The sequence below is a fragment of the Mobula birostris genome, chromosome 7 (genome assembly GCF_030028105.1).
Source record: "Mobula birostris isolate sMobBir1 chromosome 7, sMobBir1.hap1, whole genome shotgun sequence".
Taxonomy (NCBI): domain Eukaryota; kingdom Metazoa; phylum Chordata; class Chondrichthyes; order Myliobatiformes; family Myliobatidae; genus Mobula; species Mobula birostris.
Genome location: NC_092376.1, coordinates 169,467,131 through 169,492,473, shown reverse-complemented (window position 1 = coordinate 169,492,473; position 25,343 = coordinate 169,467,131). Strand labels below are relative to the sequence as shown.

Sequence of the window (25,343 nt, the reverse complement as noted above, 5' to 3'; positions counted from 1 at the left end):
CGCATTCTTCTAAACTCCAGAGGAAAGGCCTTGAACCATCAGATACTCCTCATTCTTAACCCTTTCATTCCCAGAGTCATTCTGATGACACTCCACTAGACCATCTGCAAAACAGAACATCCTTTTTGAGAGAAGGGACCCAAAATTGCTCACCATTCTCCAAGTCCAGTCTCAATAATGTCTTGTAAAGCCTTGACATCCTTGCTTTTATATCCTAATCCTCTCAAAATGATTACTAACATTGCATTTACATTTCTCACCACTTAATCAACCTGAAAGCTAACCTTTAGGGAATCCTGCACAAGGACGATTGAGCCCCTTTTTACTTCTGAATTTTGAATTTTCTCCCTGCTTAGAAAATAGCCCATTCTCCTAATTTGTTTAAGTCACATATTCAGCTTCAGTTTCTGAATGGACCTCAAGTGCTGCAACATCTCATTGGTCCACACTTGAGACCTAATCTCCACTGAAGCCTGAGTCTGTCATTGAAGCTGGAATCACAGCAAATACGATAAAGACTTGGCAGAAAGGGTCAGTGAGAGAGAGAATGGTTTGTTGTTCAGTGTTGCTATGAGAACCGGGACCCAGTGCTGAGTGTGAGTTGGAAGTGCTGGTGGTTGTCGTGTTGACTCCTCCTTCACTGTAACACTTTGACATGAGTAACACTTTAATATCCACCACTGAGTACATGAGTAACACTTTAATATCCACCACTGAGTACATGAGTAACACTTTAATATCCACCACTGAGTACATGAGTAACATTTTAATATCCACCACTGAGTACATGAGTAACACTTTAATATCCACCACTGCAGTTGGACATTTACAGTACTGAATCGTGATTATGATTGGTTTTAGTCTCCGAGTTGGAGAATGTTGCGCTGACATATTGAATGATCGGTATGATTCCCATCAAAACTACTTATGTGAGAATGCTGTTCTTGGACTGCAGTTCACCATTCTAAACCATAATTCCCTCCAGGCTCAACGAGAAGCTCAGAGACCACAGCCTTCACTTTGCCTTGTGTAACTGGATCCTGGACTTCCTGTCAGATCGCCAGCAGGTGGTAAGAGTGGGCTCCCTCACCACTGCCACTCTGACCCTCAAAACGGGTGTCCCTCAAGACTGTGTCCTAAGCCCCCTCCTTTACTCTCTGTATACCCATGACTGTATGAATGTTAATTAATCTGTTAATTAAATTTGCTGATGACACCATACTGATTGGCGTAATCTCAAATAATAGTGAGGTAGCCGACAGAGAAGAGGTCATCACCCTGACACAGTGGTGTCAAGAAAACAACCTCTCCCTCAATGTCGCAAAAACAAAGGAGCTGGTTGTGGACTACAGAATAAATGCAGACAGGATAACCCCTATTGACCTCAATAGACTGGGGTTGAGAGGGTGAACAGCTTTAAGTTCCTCGAGATAAACATCAGTGATGATCTCACATGCTCTGTACAAACTGGCTGCGTAGTATAAAACACACAGCAGCAGCTCTTTCACCTCAGACCGTTGAGGAAGTTTGGTATCGGCCCCCAAATCCGAAGAATTTTCAACAAAGGCATTTGCAGAGACAGGTGTGTAGAAGGGCCCGAAAGACCATTGGGGACCCGAGTCACACCAACCGCAAACTGTTCAGGCAGCTACCATCCAGGAAACTGTACTGCAGCATAAAAGCCAGGACCAACAGCTTCTTCCAACAGGACATCAGACGGACTAATTCATGCTGATACAATTGTATTTCTATGTTTTATTGACTGTCCTGTTGTATATACTATGTATTACAAATTACTATAAATTGACACTAATGGGACGAGCTTAGATCCGCATGGACCAGTTGTGCTGAAAAGCCTGTTTCCATGCTGTACGACTCCATAGTTTACAGACTGCCAATGTCTCCTCCTTCATAATGTTGATATGCGTCACGTTATCACTTTTCTCTGGCCTGAATTCACTAATTTCCATTTCCTCTGCATTGTAAATATTAATGAGAAATATCCATTTAGACCTGGCCATGAACTCTTCCTGTACTATTTTTAACAACCTCCTACCAGACAGATGTATTCCAGCCCAATACGTACAGTGAGGTAACAACACTTACCCGTGTCTACAGTAAAGTCTGCTTGCCCTGTTCCAACAATGTTTCCGTTTTCCTGTACTTCACACTGATACAACTTCCCATCCTCCACTGTAACGTGTCGGACCATCAGATAGACGGTGTTATTGAGCCGGATCTGATCGGTGTTCCTCCTGTTCGGCTGGGATGAGCCCACTGGTTTCCAGTGGAGACTGACGGTATCTGGGAGTCTGGAGATGGTACAGCTGAGGGTGACGTCACTGCCCTCCACAGGTGATCGTGGATTTGCTACAACTGTGAGAAATAAGACCATAAGTCAAAATGACACAGGAGCAGAATTAGTCCATTCTGACACTTGCGTCTGCTCTGCCATTCCAACATGCCTGATTTATTTTCTTTCCCAACCACTTTCATACACCTTCTCCCTGTAACCTTTCACAACTTTATTAATCAAGAACCTTTATTTAAACCTCTGCTTTAAATGGATCCAGTGACTTGGTCTCCACAGCCACCTGTGGCGATGAATTTCGTAGATTCTTCACCCTCTGTTCTATGGGAAATTCTTGTAGTCTGAGTCTGTGCCCACTGGTCCTCTCCTCCCCCACTATCGGAAACATCATCTGCGCATCTGATCTATCTCAGCCTTTCAATATTTGGTCCGAATATTAGATGGGTGGAGTGAGTAGTAACATGTCCAATGACTCGGTTCAAACTGACCTCAGGAGCTGACCGTGATCAGCACTTGTGTCTTGCTACAGGACAGAGAGTGCTGGGTCTCCGACACAGAATAACACAATGGGCACACAAACTCTCAGTCTGGTTACACCAAATTCAGTGAGACAGAGCAGAGGGAATTAACTTTTTACCACATCCCGCTCCTGAACCTGATGGAATGTCAGGGTTCAGCTGGCCAGGTGAGGCAACACTTCACTTGTGAGTCTGTTGGGGTCTTCTATTGCATCCGGTGCTCCCGGTGCGGCCTCCTCTACATCAGTGAAACCCGATGCAGATTGGGTGACCACTTTGTCGAGCACCTCCACTCCGTCCGCCACAACAGACAGGATCTCCCGGTTGCCACCCATTTCAACTCTGCTTCACACTCCCATTTGGATATGCCTCTTCTACTGCCATGATGAGGCCAAACTCAGACTGGAGGAGCAACACTTCATATACCGTCTAGGTAGTCTCCAGGCCCTTGGTATGAACATTGAATTCTCCAACTTCCGGTAATTCCCTCCCCCTCCATTCCCTTATCCCTATTTCACTCTGCCCCCTCCCCCAGCTGCCTACTACCTTCCTCATGGTCCGCCTCCTTCTACTACCCATTGTGTTTTCCCCTATTCCTTCTTCACCTTTCCTGCCTATCCCCTCCCTGCCTCCCCTCCCCCACCCCTTTATCTTTCCCCTTACTGGTTTTTCACCTGGGACCTACCAGACTTCTCCTTCCCACCCTCCCCCCACCTTCTTTATAGGGCCTCTGCCCCTTCCCCTACAGTCCTGACGAAGGGTTCCGGCCCAAAACGTTGACTGATCATTTCCACGGATGCTGCCCGACCTGCTGCGTTCCTCCAGCATGTTGTGAGTGTTGCTTTGACCCCAGCATCTGCAGATTATTTTGTGTTTACCAAAATGAACAGAACTTTCTCCCTGTGAGTGTAAATGAGCAGAGAAAACAAACCTCACATGATCCCTGTAAAACGTTCAGTACTGGAAAGTAAATTATTCATGAAGAAAAACATTTTTTACACTTTTCAAATCTTTGTCCCATTTACCTTTGATCGCAAAAATTTCATATTGCTTCAAGATTTCATAACTGGGCTCTCTTTGCACCAAGATGATAGATCCTGCAAATTTAGATGTGGGCTGAGTAATTATCAGATCAATGGTACCAGCCTTATTGTTCATAACATGAAAGATGCCATAGCGTTTGAAGTGTATTTCCCAACGTGGGTTCCACCCTCCGGATACATCTTTATAAAATGTCACAAGTTGCTGTGTGCCTTGCTTGTAGCTTGGTTTCCAATCCCAGCCAACAGAGCCATTTCCAGGAATGTCCAGTCCAGTGAACACAATTTTATCTATCTTATCAAAAATATAAAAATGTTTCAGATTTTCTGTTAAAAAAGAGAAACAATGAAAATGTTAGAACATGAAATCACAAATGTTTCATTCTATTTCACTCGGTATCAATGTTCCATTGGTGCAGTATTACTATTTTAACAGTTGAACACAACAAAACCACTAACACAATTAAAAAGGTAAGATGGTTCATTACTATCATATGTACCAAGGTACAGGACGGAAATCTGTACTGTGGGAGGGGTGGTGAGGGAGATACACATTGTGGGAGGGGTGATGAAGGGAGATACAGATTGTGGGAGAGGTGGTGACGGAGATACACACTGTGGGAGGGGTGGTGAGGGAGATACAGATTGTGGGAGGGTTGGTGAGGGAGATACACACTGTGGGAAAGGTGGTGAGGGAGAGACACACTGTGGGAAGGGTGGTGAGGGAGATACACACTGTGTCCAGTCCAGTGAAGACAATTATATCTATTTTATCAAAAATATAAAAATGTTTTGGATTTTCTGTTAAAAAAGAGAAACAATGAAAATGTTACAACATGAAATCACAAACGTTTCATTCTATTTCACTCAGTATCAATGTTCCATTGGTGCAGTATTACAATTATCAGTTGATCACAAAAAAACCACTAACACAATTAAAATGGTAAGATGGTTCATTACTGCCATATGTACCAAGGACAGGAGGGAAATCTGTACTGTGGGAGGGGTGGTGAGGGAAATGTGCATTGTGGGAGGGGTGGTGAGGGAGATACACACTGTGGGAGTGGTGGTGTGGGAGACACAGATTGTCGGAGAGGTGGTGAGGGAGATACAGATTGTGGGAGAGGTGGTGAGGGAGATACACACTGTGGGAGGTGATGGTGAGGGAACTCCACATTGTAGGTGGGTGGTGAGAGAATACAATGCAATGGGAGGGATGGTGAGGGAAATCCACTCTGTGGGAGGTGATGGTGAGAGAACTCCATGCTGTGGGAGGGGTGGGGTGGGGGAGATACACACTGTGGGAGTGGTGGTGAGGGAGATACACACTGTGGGAAGGGTGGTGTGGGAGATACACATTGTGGGAGGGGTGGTGAGGCAGCTTTGTTAAACTGCCTTCTACACAGTTCATATAATGGCTTCAGCACTTCAGGCAGGACAAGGGAAAGCAATTACACAATGCATAATAAACTGTTACAGATACAGAGGAAGTACAGTGTAGGCAAGTAATACGCTGCAAAGCCATGATGAGGTGGATTGTGAGATCAAGAATCTATCTTATTGTACTAGAGATCCATTGCATTGTCGTCAACAGCAGAACAGAAGCTTTCATTGAGCCTGATGATAAATGCTTTCAGACTTTTGCATCTTCTGCCCGATGGGATTGGGGAGAAAAAGGAATGTCCAGGATGAAAGGAGACTTTGATTATGTTGCCTGCTTTACCAAGGTGGCATCCATTACAAATACAAATGGGCAATAATACTCTACGCTCAATGTAGTCATGGCTACAGTCATGTATCATTGAAACAAAACAATTGACATTGAAAAGGGATGATAGACAAAATTTACTCTGATTGCTCATCGACAGGGGTCAGTATTAGCGTGGAGAGGAGGGTGAGAGAAATTGGCAGTGGATGTGCTGGTGACACTAGCTGTGTGATCTTGCTGCTGAAGTGAGTGTGCTGCTGGCATCGTCGATAAGGCAGAGAGCAAAGGATCCTCAATGGAGGCTGCCAGTGGCAACAGGGACACGACACGTGACGCGATGCTTCAGTGGATGATGCTACATATGGGATTCTGTCTTGGCTAAATTTGCCAGACATCTGCTTGGTGCAGATTTCCTGTGTGCGACAGGCCCTGTATTGTGCTGCAGGCTTTCTATGTTCCCATGTTTCTACGCACCAGCACATGTGAATTCACTCACTTGCTGGGCAAACTCACAAACCTCAACAAACCCACAGTTTCCACTATAGTCACAAAGCATGGGATTGGGCACCACACTTGCACAACTGGCTCATCACTCCATGCCCGTCCGTGTAGACAAGTATCAGAAAAGCTGGCCAAAACAAAAGCTGAGATTGTAAACACGGAAATGCTTGACATTGTACATGGGTCGAATCGCCCTCGGGCTTCACCTCCCCACATGGTCACTAAGCCCGATGGTGGTTGCCGTCCATGTAGTGATTATCACCAACAGAATGAGACCACCACACCCAATTATTGCCCAGACTCACATATTCAAGGTTTTTCAGCATGTTTAGTCATTAAGATGAAATTTTCTAAAGTGGACTTACTCAGGAGCTACCATTCATTGCCAACATGCAGTGAGAACATTCCCAAAGCTGCATGTTTATAAACCCGTCTGGCCTATTTGAGTTTCTATGCCTGCCACTGGGGCTGAAAATGCCATGCCTAATCAACTCTATGTTAAAAGATTCAGATGATCTTTTTGTTTACCTGGATGACATTCTTGTCACCAGCACATCCAAAACCGAATACTTTTCAAGTGCTTAAGCCAACGTTCTATGCTTATTGATCCCGCCAAATGCCTGTTCTGGTTGTCTACTATCAAATTTCTTGCCACCTTCTGGCCCCAGCTATCAAGGGCACCACTATTATGGACTTCCACCGCTTCGCACTACTGAAGCACAGAAAGAGTTCAAAGTATGATGAATTTCGATCACCATTTAATTCCACAAACTGCTAAAATTCTGCTCCGATTGAAAAGTGCCCTTAAAAGCAGAGCTCCAGTCACATTCTTGAGTGGTCAGCAGACATGATCAGAGCATTTGATGAGACTAAACAAGCTCTTTCGAGCATGATTCAACAGGCGCACCTGTTCGCCAATAACCTACAGCCATCACTGTTGACTCTTTAGTCTCTGCTGTGTGCGCCGTGCGTGGACAGTTGGTTACAGGAGAGTGGTAGCCGTTTATGTTCTTCAGCTGGATCCTCTATCCCTCTGAGGGATGTTTGACCATGAGCTCCGTGGTCTACATCTGGTCATCTGTCAATTTTGTTTTCTACTGGAGGGTTAGCAGTTTACAGTGTTCAATGACCACAAACCCTTTGTGTATGTGATGGCCAAAGAATCAGGCCCTTGGTTTGCATGGCAGCCATGCCACCTGGCCTGTATTTTGGAATTCATGATTGACATACAGCACATTGAAGGGAAAAATAATGCTGTGGCTGATTGCCTCTCATGGCCTGCCATTGATGCCGTACACATCAGGGTTGACTAAGCTGGCATGGCATCCGACCAAACTACCGAATAGAGGCTTACAGGATAGAGGTCACGTGCTGAAGGGACGCTGGAGTTTCTCTCCTATCTGATGTCTCAACTGGTTGCCCTCACCCCATAGTGCCTGCAAACTGGAGGCAGACAGTTTATAACTCCATTCACAGCCTTTCGCAACTTGGCGACAAGGCTTCACCGAAACTGGTTGCTCTAAAGTTTGTGTGGCATGGCCTTAGAAAGGTTGCGCGAGACTGGAGTGCGAGATTAATTGTCATATGCGGGCACCGGCAAAGCTTTCCATGTCCCAGAGAGACGGTTTGACAACATTAAAGTGGACCTGGTTAGTCCTCTCACCGCCCACAACTGTAGGTTCACACACCTCCTTACCATGGTGGACCACACCACCAGGTGGCTACAGTTTGTCTCTGGAGTGTCAATGACAGCAGTGGACGTGTTTTGGGCATTCAACAATAACTGGGTCACTCGGTTCAGGGCCCGACCTGATAGTTCTTCTGACCGTAGTCCCCAAATCACACCCAACCTCTGCGCTGCAGTGGTCCCGAAGCTCGGTGTTAAACTACATCACACCATAGCATATCACCCGCAATCCAATGGCCTGTGTGAGCAGTTTCACTATTCCTTAAAGACAGCTCTCAGGGCCCTTCTGATGGTCAAATATTGGCACGATCATCTCCTGTGGGTCCTCCTGTGTTTTGGAATGGCTCTAAAACATGATTTGCTGCCCTCAGCAGGTGAGTTGGTTTATCTGCAGTGGCATTATCTGCGGGTGATTTTATTCCTGATGTCATGACTACTTGGTTGGCTTCTCAGCAACGATCTGCCTTGCTCAGAGAAATCAGTTCCTTTAATCCTTTTCCTATCTCACACCACGCCATACAGCTTTACTGGGTTCCAGTTGACCTATGTTCCGCCTCGTTCCTTTTTGTCTGCAATGATGCACATCAATCCCTCCTTAAGCCCTCTTACAATCGTCTATTCTGCATTGGAAAAAGGAGCAAAAAGACTTTTATTGTAGTTCGGAAAGGTAAACCTGAATGTAGTTTTGAAGATTGTCTTAAATTAGCCCACAGGACCTGGATGGTTCCATTATCATACCCTCTGCATCACGACATGACCATGTGGGTGTCAGCACACCCCAGGACGGCTCAGAGACACGTTGCTATTCCAACCAAGGCACATAAGACCCAAGCCAGGTGAATCTCACATGTTTTATTCACAAAATCCACACACGCTAGAGAGTCTTACATCAGTTGTATGGAAATTGTTTGAAAATCCTGTTAGGAGGGGGAGTTCTCACATCTGGACAACCAGCTTTAGGAATAATCAGCATGCCCTGCATGGGGGCATCTTGTCTTACAAACTTGATTGACATTTTTTGAGGAGATAACAAATGATTTGTGAGGATAGGACAGTGAATGCTGTATACACAGACATGGTAAAGCTTTCAACATGATCCCCAGTGATTCACTGATACTGAACATAAAACCACATAGGATCCATGGAGAGTTGATAGGTGGGACTCCAAATCAGTTTGGCCATAGGAGACAGAGGGAAGTGGTAGATTGGTGTCAGTCTGACGGGAAGTCTGTTGCCAGTCATGTACCACAGTGATCATTGATATATGTCAATGATTTGGAGAAAAATGGAATTTGGTATGTTAGTGGATTGTGGATAATGAATAAAGTTGTCATAGAATTCAGCAGTTTACAGACCAGTTATAAATTGGGACAGTGCAATGCCTGATGGAATTTAATGCACACAAATGTGATGTGTTGATCTTGAGGACATCAATTGCAAGAGGTAAATATACAGTAAATGCCATGTCCCACAGGGCTGCTGATGTACACAAGCACCTTGTGGTACGAGTCCACTGGTCTCTGATAGATTGGTAAAGAAGCCTCGCAGTATACTTGCCTTCAATGGTCAGGGTGCTGAGTATAAAAGTCAGCAGGTTGTGTTGCAGCTGTGTAAACCATTGGTTACGCCACATTGGAGTGTTGTGTGCTGTTCCAGTCGCAGTGAAACAGAAAGTGTGGACAGTTTAGAGGCTTTGGAGAGCTGGGAAAGAGTCTCATCTGGATGTAGCTTGAATTAAACAGTATTAGCTATAAAGAGAAATTAGACAAATGTATTGCTTTTTTTCCAATGCCAAGGAGAGATTTTGGAGAATTTTTTAGTTATAAGAGGCATAACTGAGATACTCGTTTTCTCAGTGTGTAAAAGTGAAACACGAGATGGCATAGCTTTAATGTGAGAGAGGGAATGTTTAAATGAAACTTATGAGACAAGTTTTTATAAGGAGAGATTAGAGGGGGCCTGGAATTTGCTGCCAGGGAAGTTAGTAGAAGCAGATACAGGAGCAACATTGAAGAGGTGTTTAAACAAGCTTGAGAGAAGACAGAGGAGGAGAACAATATAGACAATGTGCAGACAGTCATACAGTTTAAATTGACATCATGTTTGACATCGACACAGTGGGAAGAATAGCCCATTGCTGTGCTGTCCTGTTCAGTTTCTGAGGACACAAGTATCCCATCTAAAATATATTTATAATATTAAGCAATGTGATGGCTCCTCCAAACTCCAGGTAAAGTAGCTGAGATGCTGTTTGTCTTGTGGAAGCTGAAAGAATTTTTAGACAGATTGTAAGGTGTGGAGCTGTGGACATCAAGAGCACACTTGTTTTCTGAATAACCAGTGTATGACTTCAAGAAATTCAAAGTTCAAAGTGAAATATATTATCAGAGTACATACATGGAACCACATACAACCCAGAGATTCTTTTTCTGTGCGCCTACATAGAAAATCTATAGAACAGTAACTGTAAACAGGATCAATGGAGAATAATCTGTGCAAATGCAGTTATAAATAAATAGCAATAAATAATGAGCATGAAGTAGAAAGATAAAAGAGTACTTAAATGTGTGTCGTTATCCCCTTTTGTTCAAGAACCTTTTTGTTCAATAAGTAATAATATTGAAGCAGCAGTATACCATTCAGCCCATCATTCCTGCTATATCATTCAACAAGATCATGTCTGACCTGACCCTCAGCACCACTTTCTTCTACTGACCCCATGTTACATAATTCCTTGAACATCCAGAATGCTATTGATCGCTGTACTTGCTATGACAGAGTGTACACAGCTCTATACAACTGAAAATCCTGAACAATAACTAGTATACAGAAAAGATCTTTTTTTTTTCATTTTTCTTGGCCTGACTCTATACACCACAGAATTTTGTATGTTTCGGTAAGATCATCTTGAACTCTTTTAACCTCTGAATAATTCAGTTCCAGTCCGCTTCACCTGTTTTGCTGAACTATATCCACAGCACCTGAATTGTTGGAATATCCTTGGTGCACATCTCCATATTACACCCAATACCATCCACGTCATTTTCTTTTAACTTCTTGCGTACAACCTTACTGAAGGAACAACTAAATGTCCAGACACACTGGATCCACAGTCCCTCCTGATATGTACAAGCACTGAAAATGCAGAAAACAACAGTGACTAATCGGTGAGCTAAAGTACTTACTTTGGGTGAAACCAGACTGAAGGAGCGAAACAAATAAACTGAATATCACAAGAGAGGACATTTTGCTGCAGCCAGCTTAAAACTTCATTTCACAGGTTCCATCTCTTTCCCTGTCAGAGTGAAACAAATACTGAAACGTGTAGATCCAGTCTTCTGAAATGACCAGAAGTAAATCTGGAGTGGATTTAGTCAATGTTTTTAACACCTCGGAGTCTGAAGGAAAGAGAAACAAAGTATTTTGCTCATTCCAATTGCAAACTGTAACTGTTCACAGTCACACCCTCTTCCTGTCACAATATAGATAAAGATTACTCTTTTCATTTCCAAAGAAAATGACAGCATCGTTTTGGTTCCTCTTTCAGTTGTGAGAACAGTAAAGAACAGCACACTTGTTAAAATTGTCCTGAACTGTTATAATTTGCACTGGTCGGGAACTAAACAAATTGATCTAACTGAGGATAGGAAGTCAGAAAAATTATTATATTCTTGTGTCTGCCTATGTGTTGATCAGGTCTCCACGGTAACATCATGTTGTGGAATGAGTATCAGCAAATCCCAACAAACACTTGTTGACAGTTGACATGATCAGAAAATCTAATGAACCAGCCAAATGGCCAATGGACCAGATCAGAGCAGGATGTTGTGAGGAGGTGGGCAGTGAGGTCTCATGCTTCTCTTATTCTCTGACATTGACAGTGTATGTGAGAGATATAAAGTAATGTTCTCTAATTTAATGGAAGTGTGAGGCTCTAACAACAAAAGACACTCACTGATATCCAGAATAGATTGGCCGCCGGGAAGAGATGCCTATTGATACTCTCAGATACTGATTCCTTTCTCTGTTGGTTCACTGTAGACTCATGGTCCCACCATAAAGAAGGTGATATGGCAACAGTTTCTCTAACAGCACCCTGGAATCCAACATTCTCCATTGACATGAAAGCAATATGGAAAGCAAGGAACAGCAAGATCTTCATCTCATTCAGGGATAGATGGGCCGAAGGGCCTGTTTCTGCGCTGTACTCTCACGACTCTGTGACTTGGTCCATCCTTACATGGACATTCACTATTCGTCTGTCATCATTGTTGACATGAATTTCTAAACTTGTTACTCAACAATACTGGTGTAATCCTCATTTCCAACCTCTCCAAGAGACCCGACAATGGTCTAAGCACAAAAGTCTTACTAACAGTCTGCCCAGTGTACAATGTCAGTTTTCCCTTTTGAAACGCATTTTGCAACTGATTAAAGTTAAATGATCCAGGGCAGTCAGAGAACCAGAGAGGACCTAAGACTTTTACAGTATACTGTATTTATCAATGTTGAGAGGAGAACGACGTTGTAAATCTGACAAGAGCAAACAATGTTGGAAATGGCGAGGGTGTGGGACAGGTGGCAGAGAAGCAGTGCCAGGATTGGGAGATGGCACGGGTGCAGACACACCCAGTCCTGAGACACCAGGCAAGGTATTTGAAAATTGATTTATTCATCACAACAGAATGTCACGCTCCCATCGTCCTTACCATTTTCCCATCTATGATCCCCTCTCCTTGCTCCCTTCCCATTCTCCATCCACAATTGAGACCCATATCAGAATCAGGCATGTCATCACTCACATGTGTGATGAAATTTGATCGTTTGCATCAGAAGTAGAGTGAAATATATAAAATTACTACAGTACTCTGCAAAATCTGAGGCACCCTAGCTATATATATGTGCCTCAGACTTTTGCACAGCACTACAGGTGGAGAAGTTTCTACACAATTTGGGCTCCCTTCTTCAACCATTTCTTTGCTACAATGTCAGATCTATTGACTCTGCTTCCTACCCTTGTACAGGACTCAAATCTTTCTTTACTTGTGCTGAAAATTTGCACTCTGCTCACATTTTCATACAGTCTATCTCTGGATTTTTTTCGTATTTAGAGTTCCAGCACAGTAACAGGCCCTTCCAGCCGAACGAGCCTGTTCCAACTTATCACACATGTGACCAATTCACAGACTATCCTGTGCATGTTTCAAATGTAGGAGGAAACCAGAGCATCCAGGGGAAATCCCCGTAGTCATGGGGAAAATGTATAAACTCCTCATACCCTATGAGAGAATTAAACCCATGACTCTGGTGTTGTAATTGCGTTTGGCTATCCTCTATGCAAACACACCTCCACAAAACATGTCTACCCATCACTTTCTGAAATTGCCCAGCTTCCTCTCTGATTTGGTGAGTGATGGGTATTCATTAAAACTGATGGACTTCAGTGGTCATCCTTTGGACTTTCTGTTTTCTTTAACAAAATTCCACCGGTAGACAAGTCTTTGGTATAAACATTCTGAAAGTACAGTCCCCCCTCGGCTGCATCATTATCTTCACCAAGTCACAGCGTTTACCCAGACCACTGCAGGACATGCATCACCTGCCTTTATTCCACTTCCCTGCCGTTATCCCAGAACTGAAACATTGCAAGCTACTGAAGCAGAGATTCACTTGCACATTTCACAATCTAATATACCGTATTAATTGTCTGAAAGTTAGTCTCGTCGACAATGGAAAAACCAAATGCATATCAGGTGACTGCCTTGTAACAACAAAGAGTTTCCTGTTGCATGTCAAATTAATTCTTCATTCTAACTCCACTCTGACCTACCTCTGTTCTATCGACTGGGCAGTTATAATGACACCTACTATAAGCTTGAGAAACAGCACATCAGCTGCCACAGAGGCACAATACAACTTTCATGTCTCAATATCAAAATTAGTGGCATGAAGTACCATGATTTCTCTATGTCTCCATGATCTGTCTTTTCTCTGGTAAAACATCAGCCTCTAATATTGGTTCATTTTTTACTCTCTCCATGATCATGGCACAACCTGTTGAGTAGTTTGTTCAGCCCTGTCTTAAAATCTCCTTTTACTTTCCTTTGTTTGTTCTTGCCTCTCACTGTTTAAGCCCTCATGAACCTCTCATATATTTATCTTCATCAACACCTTGTTCCATGACAATTATGACCTTACCCCTCAGATATTACCACATTGTCCAATCCATCAATTTCAACACACTCTGTTCCTGACAACTTGCATTTTTTCAACAGTATTTTTCAATTCTGATGATTGATCTTCTATTTGAAACATAGCCTCTGTTTTTATTTCTACATTTATTTCATCTGCTGAGTTCTTCCAGAATTTTACGTGTTTGTTTCTGGTTTTTAACTTCTGCGCTGTTACATTGTTAATTTCAAATAACCAATGTTTGATTTGTGTAAAATCTGAACCTAAATCATCACCAGCTAGACAAATGTGGAACACTTATTGTTTAAAATTCATTATGCATTTAGACATTTTGACGATAACAATGACTGAAATAGGCATTTATCCTTCTCTGTATAAATTTCAGATCAAAAGCTACCTTATTTGCTCTGGAAGATTGTCTCCTCTCACATCAATGATGATTGTTCCACTTGCTGACAGTGAATCCTACAACAGCACAAGAACATTTCTTAAGGAACCAGAAGAACAAAATTAAAAAGAAAACTAAGGAATTGATATTCATCACTAGAATAAAAGAAGAATCAATGGAAATTTTCCAGCAGCCTAGCTGTGTTGGGAAAGAGAGAGAGAGAAGGCACTTCACAGGTCCATGCATCAGATGTAAGAAAGAGTATTCGCGGGATTCGCCATTTTCCGATGGCCCGAAGAAACAGCAATCATTAGCAAGGACAAATAAACATATGGTAGGTACAAACAGAGCATCCATTGTTGGAGTGGTCATTGTGTGAGTGGAACTGTTTGAGTGGGAGGCTTTGTTTTGGGAACATAGAAAACCTAGCCTTTTAACCAAGCCAAAACATGTCTTTTGTCCCACTATGCTGTGCCAAACATGTAATTACTTCAGAAATTACCTAGGGTGACCCCTCGCCCTCTAGTTTTCTAAGCTCAATGTACCCTTTACAGGAGTCTCTTAAAAGACCCTATTGTATCTGCCTCCGCCACTGTCACTGGCAGCCCATTCTACGCACTCACCACTCTCTATGTAAAAAACTTACGCCTGACATCTCCTCTGTACCTACTTCCAAACACCTTAAAACTGTGCCTTCTCATGTTGGCCATTTCAGCCCCGGGAAAAAGCCTCTGCCTAGCCACACGATCATTGCCTCTTATCATCTTATACACATCTATCACGTCACTTTTCATCCTCTGTCCCTCCAACGTCCTTGAAAATCTCCTCTGCACCGTCTCCATATTTTCCACCAATAACTTCTACCATAGTTTTATCAAGTTTGTGTGAGGTACTTAACTGGAAGTTTCTTCTTCTCCATTTTCCATTCCTCATCTTTTGGTACATAGTTGCAACAGTGAGGATGGCTCCAGGAGCTGCGTTGTGTTCTTTTTGAGAAATGTGGGAATTCTGGGAGACCTCCTTCATCCCGGATAATCACATCGACACCAGGTGAACTGAACTTCAGATCCTCAGAGAACTTTTTAAGGTATTGGAGCTGCAGCTTGATGATCTTTGTCTCGTACAGGCAACTGAGGAGGTAATTGATAGGAGCTACAGAGAGATAGTCACCCCTAAGATCCTGGAGTCAGGTACCCGGGTAACTGTCAGGAAAGCAAGTGGGCAGCCAATGTTGCAGATGAGCCAGCAGGTTTACAAGTAGATGATAGGTGTAACATGAATGTAAGGAAGGACAAGTCAATGATTGGGTACAAATACAGACAGACAAAAGAGCTATATTGTACAACAGAGGCGATATTCAAAAGGGCGAAGAATACAGGACTGAAGGTTCTGTATTTAAATGCATGTAACGTTTGGAATAAGGTGGATGAAATCTTGGCACAACGAATGATTGGTCGGTACGACATTGTACGACTGATTAGTAGAATCTAAGAAGTGTCAGATAGAATACTGTGTTGGGAGGTGTATGGTCATGCACGTGGGCAGAAGGAATAAAAAGAGACTATTTTCTGAATGGGGAAAAAATTCAAAAATGTGAGGTGCAAAGGGACTTCGGAGTCTTCTTTCAGGATTCCCCAAGAGTTAACTTGCAGTTTGAGTCGGTGGTGAGGAAGGCAAATGGAATGTTAGCATTAGTTTTGAGAAGACTAGAATATAAACACAATGATGTAATGCTGAAGCGTTATAAGGCACTGGTGAGGCTACACTTTGAGTATTGTGAGCAGCTGTGGGCCCCTTATCTGTCAAAAGATGTGTGACATTGGACAAAGTTCAAAGGAGGTTCACAAAAACGATTCCGGAGTGTTGCAAGGCTCTGGGCTTGCATCTGCTGGAATTTTGAAGATTGAGGAGTATCTCATTGAAACCTATCAAATGTTAAAAGGCCTAGATAGAGTAGATATGGATTAGATGTACCCTATTGTGAGGGAGTCTAGGACTAGAAGGCCCAATCTCAGAATAGAGAGACATCGATTTAGAACGGTGATGAGGAGGAATTTCTGTTGCAGGAGAATGGGGTTGACAGGGAAAATAGATCAGCCAAGTTGACATGGCAGAGCAGACTTGAGGGGCAAAATAGCCTACTTGGGCCCCTATGTCTTATGGTCTAAAACAGTTTCATGGCAAGTGGCAGTTGCTAAAGTCAGCTAAACACCCTTTCATTGACGAACTTGAGAAAAGCAGATAAAGCAATATAGCAAACTAATGTAAAAAGAGAAAATATTTGCCATGTTATAAAGGTCAATAAAGAGAAACAATTTATATTTCAGGACAAAGGCTTACTGCCACAATCTACTGTGTTTTTCTTTCCACAGATGCTGAGTGTTTCAGGTTGAACAGAAGAACTAGTCGACTAAAAGATCAAAAGGTACAAGTGATCAGTTTTTACATTCTGTTTAAACCAATCCTTTCCCTGAAGTGAGACTGTAGTGAGGCTGTCTACATTGTGGGAAGAGAGATGTGTTGAAGGACAGAGATTCAGCAGCAACGGTCCAAGTACAGAGACACACAATAAGCTGTGGTCCCCAGTCTCACTCTGCACAGTCACTGATGCTATCTCTTATGAAACAACATGGCCTCAAACTTCCTCTTCCTTTCTATTTCAAGACATGGATATCACTGTTGCTCAATGCTGCTGAGCTTCGATGGAAAAGAAAAACAGAGCAGGGTTCAAAAATGGGAAGTTAAAGAGCACAAAGTCATTTTAGATGCTATTGGTCTCAAAACCCCACCATCTGGGCCATGCTCCCTACCCACTACTGCCATTGGAAAGGAGAGACAGTGGTCCTAGGTTGTACATTACCAGGTTTAGGAACATTTAAATTCCCACAAACATCACGTTCTTGAACAGTGAATGATGAATTCTCTCATCTCAACTCTGAATTAATTCCAGAACCTATGAAATCACTTTCTAGGCCTCCTGTATTCAATATTATTTATTTATTGATTTGTTGTTATTGTTTTTTTTTGTTTTCTCTTTGTATTGACACAGTTATTGACGTTTCACTTTGCTTGTTTGCAGTCATCATTGATCCGATTGTGTTTCTTGTATGTACTGTGAATGGTCACAAGGAAATGAATGTCAGCTAATATATGGGGACATATACAGTACATACATTGGTTATCAATTTGCTTTGATCTTTGACACTTGCGACATTAAATGTTGAGGGTTATCTCAAATTAGTGAGCTGGTAAATCAGAGAAAATGTTTTCTCATAAAATGCGTGATTCCGTAAAGAAATGGAATCAATATTTGTGAGTTCAGATTAGTCTCTTCCCTGAATTATCCGCAATCAAGAAACACAAGATGCATTCATTAGTAATTTAATCGTAACTTCTGATATTCCCAATCCATCCTGAAACTGAGTTTGGGGAGGCAACTGGTCCTGACAAGAAAAGTGAGACAGAATAAAGTGGGAAACAATGTAACCAGTTGTGTTTGGATCTCAACCTATCTGGAGCAAACTGTGGAAAACTGTTGCAGTGTTAAGCACAGCTTTGATCACAGCATTTAGGGGAAGGAGTCTGCTGTGAAAAGTCATATTTGTGCTGTCTCTATCCCCCTACCACACGAACCACCTCCCACAGGTTCTCCTCAGTCAGGAACAGGAATGGACATCAATCCAAGATGAAATGACAGTGCAGATTCCATAGGCTGAATGGCCTAATTATGCTCCTATGTCTTGGGGTCTTATGGTCTTATTAGATCATACATTCCTTCATTGGAGAAAATCCACTGAATCTATTTACATTCCCTGATACAGGTCTGCATGTTTTGATGGTGAAAAGATCGACGACCAGGAAACAGATTGGGCTTCATCCAACAAAAGGTGGTGCAAGTACCCTCACTGCCTTGTACAGACAACGTGATTTGTTGGTAATCGGAGACTGTTGACTTGTTGCTGCTGGGTGGATCAGAATCTGTTGCCTCTTTCTGCCATTGGACCAAAGTCTATCATAGACAGAAAGGGTTGTTTTTGCATTTCCCATTCTCCAAGAAAATAATGAAGGAAGCGAGGAAGTGATTCATCCCCATTCAGGGAGATTGCAACTATTCAGTAATGTAAATACAAGGAAAATCATCATGTCTGTATTCTGTACACATTTCAAGGACTATACAATTCATCTTCTCAGCATTTGTTTGTTTGCTCATTTATTTATTTCTCTATCTATTTCTTTATTTTTGTTGGAAAGTACAGGGTCATGCACTTTGGTACATTAATAAAAGTTTTTGAGTGTATTTGTTGACATACCAAATCTCTTCAAACTCCTAATAAAGAGTAGTCTCTGTCTTGTCTTCTTTATAATAGTATCGATATGTTGGGACCAGGTTCCATCCTCAGAGATCTTGACACCCCGAAACTTGACTCTGCTCACTCTCTCCACTTCTGATCTCTCTATGAGGATTGGTACGTGTTTCTTCATCTTCCCCTTCTTGAAGTCCACAATCAGCCCTTTCGTCTTACTGACGTTCAATGCCAGGTTGTTGCTGTGACACCTCTCCACTAGTTGGCATATCTCACTCCTGTACGCCCTCTTGTCATCACCTGAGATTCTACCAATAATGGTTGTATCATCAACAAATTTATATATAGTATCTGAGCTCTGCCTAGCCACACAGTCATGGCTATAGAAAGTGTACAGCAGTGGGCTAAGCACAAACCCGAGGTGTGCCAGTGTTGACCATTAGTGAGGAGGAGATGTTATCACCAATCCACACAGATTGTAGTCCTCCGGTTAGGAAGTCAAGGATAAAATCACAACCAGAGGTACAGAGGCCCAGGTTCTGTAACTTCTCAATCAGGATTGTGGGAATGATGGTATTAAATGCTGAGCTATAGTCGATGAACAGCATCCTCACATAGGTGTTTCTGTGTCCAGGTGGTCTAAAGCCATGTGAAGAGCATTGAGATTGCAACTGCCATTGACCTATTGTGGTGACAGGCAAATTACCATGGGTCCAGGTCATTTCTGAGGCAGGAGCTCAGTCAAGGCATGATCAACATCTGAAAGCACTTCATCACTGTAGATGTGAGTGTTACTGGGCAATAGTCATTAAGGTAGCTCACATTATTCTTCTTCGGCACTGGTATAATTGTTGCCTTTTTGAAGCAAGTGGAAACTTCCACCCACAGCAGTGAGAGTTTGAAAATGTCCTTGAATACTCTCGCCATTTGGTTGGCAGAGGTTTTCAGAACCTTACTGGGTACGCCATCGGGACCTTCCGCCTTGCCGGAGTTCACTCTCTTTAGAGACTACTCTTTAAAAACATCAGCCTCTGCAACAGAGTTCATAGGGTCGTAAGCTGCAGCAGATTTCTTCACAACTGTAGTTATATTTTCCCTTTCAAAGCGGGCATAGAAGGCATTGGGTTCATCTGGTAGTGATGAATCGCTGTCATTCATGCTGTTGGGTTTCGCTTTGTAGGAAGTAATGTCCTGCACACCCTGCCAGCGTTGTCGTGCATCCGATGTCACATCCAGCCTTGTGCCAAATTTTATCTTTGTCCTTGAAATAGCCCACCCCAAGTCATACCTGGTTTTCTGTTACAGACCCGGGTGGAGATCTTTAAATGCCACAGATCTAGCCTTCAGCATACGACACCTCCTGATTCATCCACGGCTTTTGGATTGGGAATGTACAGCAAGTCTTTGTAGGCACACACTCATCCTCACCGGTTTAAATAAAGTCGCTAACAACAACAGCATACTCATCCAGATTCGAAGATGAGTCCCTGAATACGGCCCAGACCACTGATTCAAAGTAGTCCTGTAAGTGCTCCTGTGCTTCCCTTGTCCAGACCTTCTTTGTCCTCACTACTGGTGCTGGAGTCTTCAGTCTCTCCCTTTACTCAGGGAGCAGTTGTACAGCCAGGTTCGATCCTCAGAGATCTTGACACCCAGGAACTTGAAACTGCTCACTCTCTCCACTTCTGATCTCTCTATGAGGATTGGTATGTGTTTCTTCGTCTTCCCCTTCATGAAGTCCACAATCAGTCCTTTCGTCTTACTGACTTTCAGTGCCAGGTCGTTGCTGTGACACACTCCACTAATTGGCATATCTCACTCCTGTACGCCCTCTCGTCGCCACCAGAGATTCTACCAATAATGGTTGTATCATCAACAAATTTATAGATGCTATTTGAGCTCTGCCTAGCCACACAGTCATGGCTATAGAAAGCGTAGGGCAATGGGCTAAGCACAAACCCGAGGTACAGCCAGGTGATCAGACTTCCCGACGTGAGGGTCAGGAATAGTATGGTAGGCATTCTTGGTAGTGTTGAAACAAAGGTCTAGTGTGCTGTTTCCTCTGATATTGCAATTGATCTGTTCGTGGTGATTGCTTAGTGATATTTTTCAGACTGGCCTGGTTAAAATCCCCTAAAATGATGGTGAAGGCGTTAGGTTTCGCTGTTTCGTGCATGTTGATCCTGTTGCTCAGATCATCAAAAGCTTGATTGACATTGGCCTGAGGTGGAATGTATATCACTACTAAAATGATCCCGGAAATTCCCGTGATTGGCAAAATGAACAACACTTACCTGCAAGATATTCCAGGTCTGGTGAGCAAAATTGGGACAGCACTGATATATTTGTGCACCAAGAGGAATTGATCATAAGACCATGACATAGGAACATGTTTAGGCCATATAGCCCATCCAGCCTGCTCTGCCATTCAGCCATGGCTGATCCTTTTTTCTTTCTCCTCCTCAATGCCAGATCCCGGCCTTCTGCCCATAACCTTTGATGCCATGTCCAATCAAGAACCTATCAATCTCTGCCTTAATACACCCAACAACCTGGCCTCCACAGCTGCATGTGGCAACAAATCACAAATTCACCACCCTTTGGCTGAAGGAATTTCTCTGCATCTAGAAACATAGAAACATAGAAAACCTACAGCACAATACAGGCCCTTTGGCCCACAATGCTGTGCCGAACATGTACTTACTTTAGAAATTACCTAGAGTTCCCCATAGCCATCTATATTTCTAATTGTTTTGAGTTCTAAGTATCTGTGTTTTGAAAGGGCGCCCTTTTATCCTGAGGCTGTGCCCTCTTGTCCCGGAATCTCTGACCATGGGAAACATCCTTACCACATTTACTCTGTCTTGGTCTTTTCACATTCGGAAGGTTTCAATGAGATCTCTCCTCATCCTTCTGAATTGCAGCGAGTACAGACCCAGAGCTATCAAATGTTCCTCAGACGATAACCCTCTCATTCCTGGAATCATCCTTGTGAACCCGCTCTGGACCCTCTCCAATGCCAGCACATCTTTTCTGAGATGAGAGGCCCATAACTGTTCACAGTACTCAAGGTGAGGCCTCACCAGTGCCTTATAAAGCATCAGCATTACATCCCTGTATTCTATTATGATGTATTGTATTGCATGCTTGTATGCTCTTTTATACTAGACCTCTTGAAATGAATGCTAACATGGCATTTGCCTTCCTCACTACCGACTGAACCTGCAAGTTAATCTTCGAGGTATTCTGCACGAGGATTTCCAAGTCCCTCTGCATCTCAGATTCTTGAATTTTGTCCCCGTTTGGACAATAGTCCGCACCTTTATCTCTACGACTAAAGTGCATGACCATGCATTTTCCAACATTGTATTTCGTTTCCCACTTTCTCGTCCATTCTCCTAATCTGTCCTACCTGCTTCCTTAACAAGACCTGCCCCTCCACCAATCTTCGTATCGTCGCAAACTTGGCAACAAAGCCATCTATTCCATCATCTAAGTCATTTATATACAGCATGAGGAAGTGGTCCCAACAGCGACCCCTGTGGAACACCACTTGCCCCTGGGCATACTCCTCCGCTTCTGCTTTTGAGAGACTCTATAGATCTATCCTGATGGTTTGTCGTGACCCCATCGATCTGAATTTCTACATTCGGCACGGAAGGGTTCATCAGGATTCCGTGAAGTACACACGCGGTCCTAATGTCCTCATGGTCAGCATCCCAGCTCTGATATTATCCATTCTATTCACCGGAAACTGCACATTTGCCAGCAAGAGAGTCGGTATTGGGAGTTTAAAAACCTGTCTCCTAAAACGCACTTGTATCCCTGACCCGAGGCCACATTTCCTACGTGGAATCCGCGAGAAGTACGTCAGCATTGTTTCCGTCAGTTTTAAGCAGCGATAATACATTTAATCGCATTAAGACATCTTTGTTAACTGTACTGTCCTTTGAAACAGTTGTGTTTTTAGCTGCATCTGGCTGCAACGAGAATAATGAATCATATCCATTGAGAGTTCTGCTGCTCTACACAAGTTGCCACTGGAGGCGCTCCGGGATTATCGACATTTCCGCATTTATCGTCTGGAATTTGTTCATTATATTTATGCATTGTTGATATTTTTGTGTCCTGGATTGCCACAAGGAGCCTGCTGTTTCTGGGAACATGTCCCCAACTCTGAACCAGCATTCGACGCTTCCTTGTCAACATCTAGTCTGCTCAGATCGTGGGGATGTCTTCCTGAGGGGGGTCACGCTCTTCGTTTGTTCAACTTCTTCTGTAGTGATAATTTCTTCATTTTTCGGGGTTGTCCTCTCGTTTAAGTTTAGTGGTGTGTACTTCTTATCAGATTTGCATGTTTTTGCCTGGGGTGCCGAATCTTGTTTTCGTTAATTAAAAGGTAATTTTAGAAGATTGGTCTGACTGCTGTGTAAAATTTTAATGCTGTTAATCGTCTTCTTCCTTCTGTCCTCGTGTTAATCTAAGCATGTTCTACTATACGGGGTGTTTTCTAACATTTGTAATTTCAGTTCTGATTTTTCTTTGCAAACTTTCCAGTTCACTTTCAGACCAAAAGGATATAATGCCGAAGGAATACGTGAATACGGGCAAACAACAGGAATTCTGCAGATGCTGGAAATTCAAGCAACACACATAAAAGTTGCTGGTGAACACAGCAGGCCAGGCAGCATCTCTAGGAAGAGGTGGAGTCGATGTTTCAGGCCGAGACCCTTCGTCAGGACTAACTGAAGGAAGATTGAGTAAGGGATTTGAAAGTTGGAGCGGGAGGGGGAGATCCAAGATGATAGGAGAAGACAGGAGGGGGAGGGATGGAGCCAAGAGCTGGACAGGTGATAGGCCAAAGGGATACGAGAGGAACATGGGACAGGAGGTCCGGGAAGAAAGACAAGGAGGGCGGCGGGGGGGATGGGACCCAAAGGATGGGCAAGGGGTATATTCAGAGGGACAGAGGGAGAAAAAGGAGAGTGAGAGAAAGAATATGGGACTCGCAAAATTGTTTAATGCCTTTTGTTATATTTTTCTTATTTTGGCAGATTTTCTTTAGCCTTGAAGTAAATTCATTGAAAGTTTTCCCATTGTCACACTATGATCTATTTTGTTTGCTTGTTAATATCCCAGATACTTATCTGTTTCATGTTCATCCATTGGTTGTATTGTCCCCTGATGCTGTTTTGTTTCTGTTAGCTCTATTGCATCTTTCTTTATGTTTAATATTCTGCACTTATCCAGTCCAAAATTTATGTGTATATCTTTTAAAAATAGTTCCACTATTTGAAGTATTTGATTTAGCTTTACTGATAAAGGACCATTTAATTTCAAACTGTTCATGTATAGAAGGTGTGTCAAGGTATAAGTTGTTTTGTTGCTTCAGATTTGATATCCAGTTTTCTTTCGATTCAGGAATTTGGAGAGTAGGTTTCATACCAGACAGAACAATAGTGGGCTTGCAAAGTTGCCCTAGAAAATGCCTCAGTTTATTTTGATAATGTTATTTGGCCTTTTTTGGTCATTAGTAGATTGGTTGTTTGGATTCTGCAAATGCTTCATCAGATGTTGAAGGAATTTCACAAGTATTGGGTGTAGTTCATATATATTACAGACATCTATTAACTACGAGTGGCGGGCAGAATCAAGTGCTTTTTGGAAGTCAATATAACAACATACATTTCTGTCGGACTTGATTTACAGTTGCAGAGTCTATTATCATTGTTCTTTACATCCTTTCATAGCCTTACAGCATCCTTTCTGCGCTTCTGTAAGTATACTGTGGTTGTCTAAGTGAGTGGTGATTAGTTGCGAGATGCAGGATATTACAACTTAATATATAGTTTTTAAAGGAATACGAGGATGATATTTTGATGGATCATTTGTGATTTGTCCTTTAAATAAGAGCTTTTCTTTTTAACCTTCCTGCTCAGGATATTCATTTTATATTGGGTATGCTATTCCTGCTCTTAAAGTTTCAATTTAGTTTCTTAATTTACTCTGCCATTTTGGTGTTCTCATTCCATAACTCTTTTTTCGGTTTCTATGAATGAATGCTCTACTTTAGAGCCATTGCACGGCACTGCTGTTAATGCTGTGCAGTATGTCTGTGTTTGTTAGTAATTGTATGGTAGAGTTGATGATAGGACCCAGAGTGCCTGAAAAGCCAGTGAAAAGTTTGTGGAGGCAGATGTTGGTAAGACTTCTGACAAAGTTAGGAATCAAAAAGTTGAGCATGGTGCAACCAGTGTCCGGAGCTGTCTATCATTCAATGCAAGTAGATTTGCAGGGAAGGCGGATAATGGTGCTGAAGATGAGGGAGCCTGTTTACAAACAGAGGCAGTGTGTAGTGAGGCGAGAGTGCTGATGGGTCAAAATTGCAGTCAACACGATGAGTTGCAATGTAAAAGGCGAGGAAGTTAAGCCCAAACTGAAACTGTAGAAAACAAGTCACCATTCAACTCGAAGTATCAGGGTGGAGTGACACTGAATCTTCAGTAAACCCTGTTAATTTAACCCATGGGTTCCCACACACCTTGATGCAAAAGAAAAATCAGTGTAAGACAAGTAGAGAAGTTGCATCTTATTTTGAAATGAAGGCTAACAACCTGGCCTCAGAACATTCTACTCCCCATATGGTCAAAAAATAACACTGAATAACAAGGTCTAAAATAACATAACCCTCAAA

General features: G+C 42.7%; 1 protein-coding gene across 1 annotated transcript in view; it reads right to left on the bottom strand.

Moving 5' to 3' along the window:
- Positions 1 to 11,203, bottom strand: part of LOC140200884 (uncharacterized) — a 31,993-nt gene extending 20,790 nt beyond the window's left edge. Inside the window, exons 1-3 of the mRNA XM_072264523.1 lie at positions 10,951 to 11,203; positions 3,855 to 4,196; positions 2,107 to 2,376 (exon numbers count right to left, since the gene is read on the bottom strand). Coding sequence (XP_072120624.1) covers positions 2,107 to 2,376; positions 3,855 to 4,196; positions 10,951 to 11,011 — 673 coding nt within the window. The 5' untranslated portion in view covers positions 11,012 to 11,203. The remainder of the gene's footprint in view (positions 1 to 2,106; positions 2,377 to 3,854; positions 4,197 to 10,950) is intronic.
- Between the last annotated feature and the right edge of the window lie 14,140 nt (positions 11,204 to 25,343).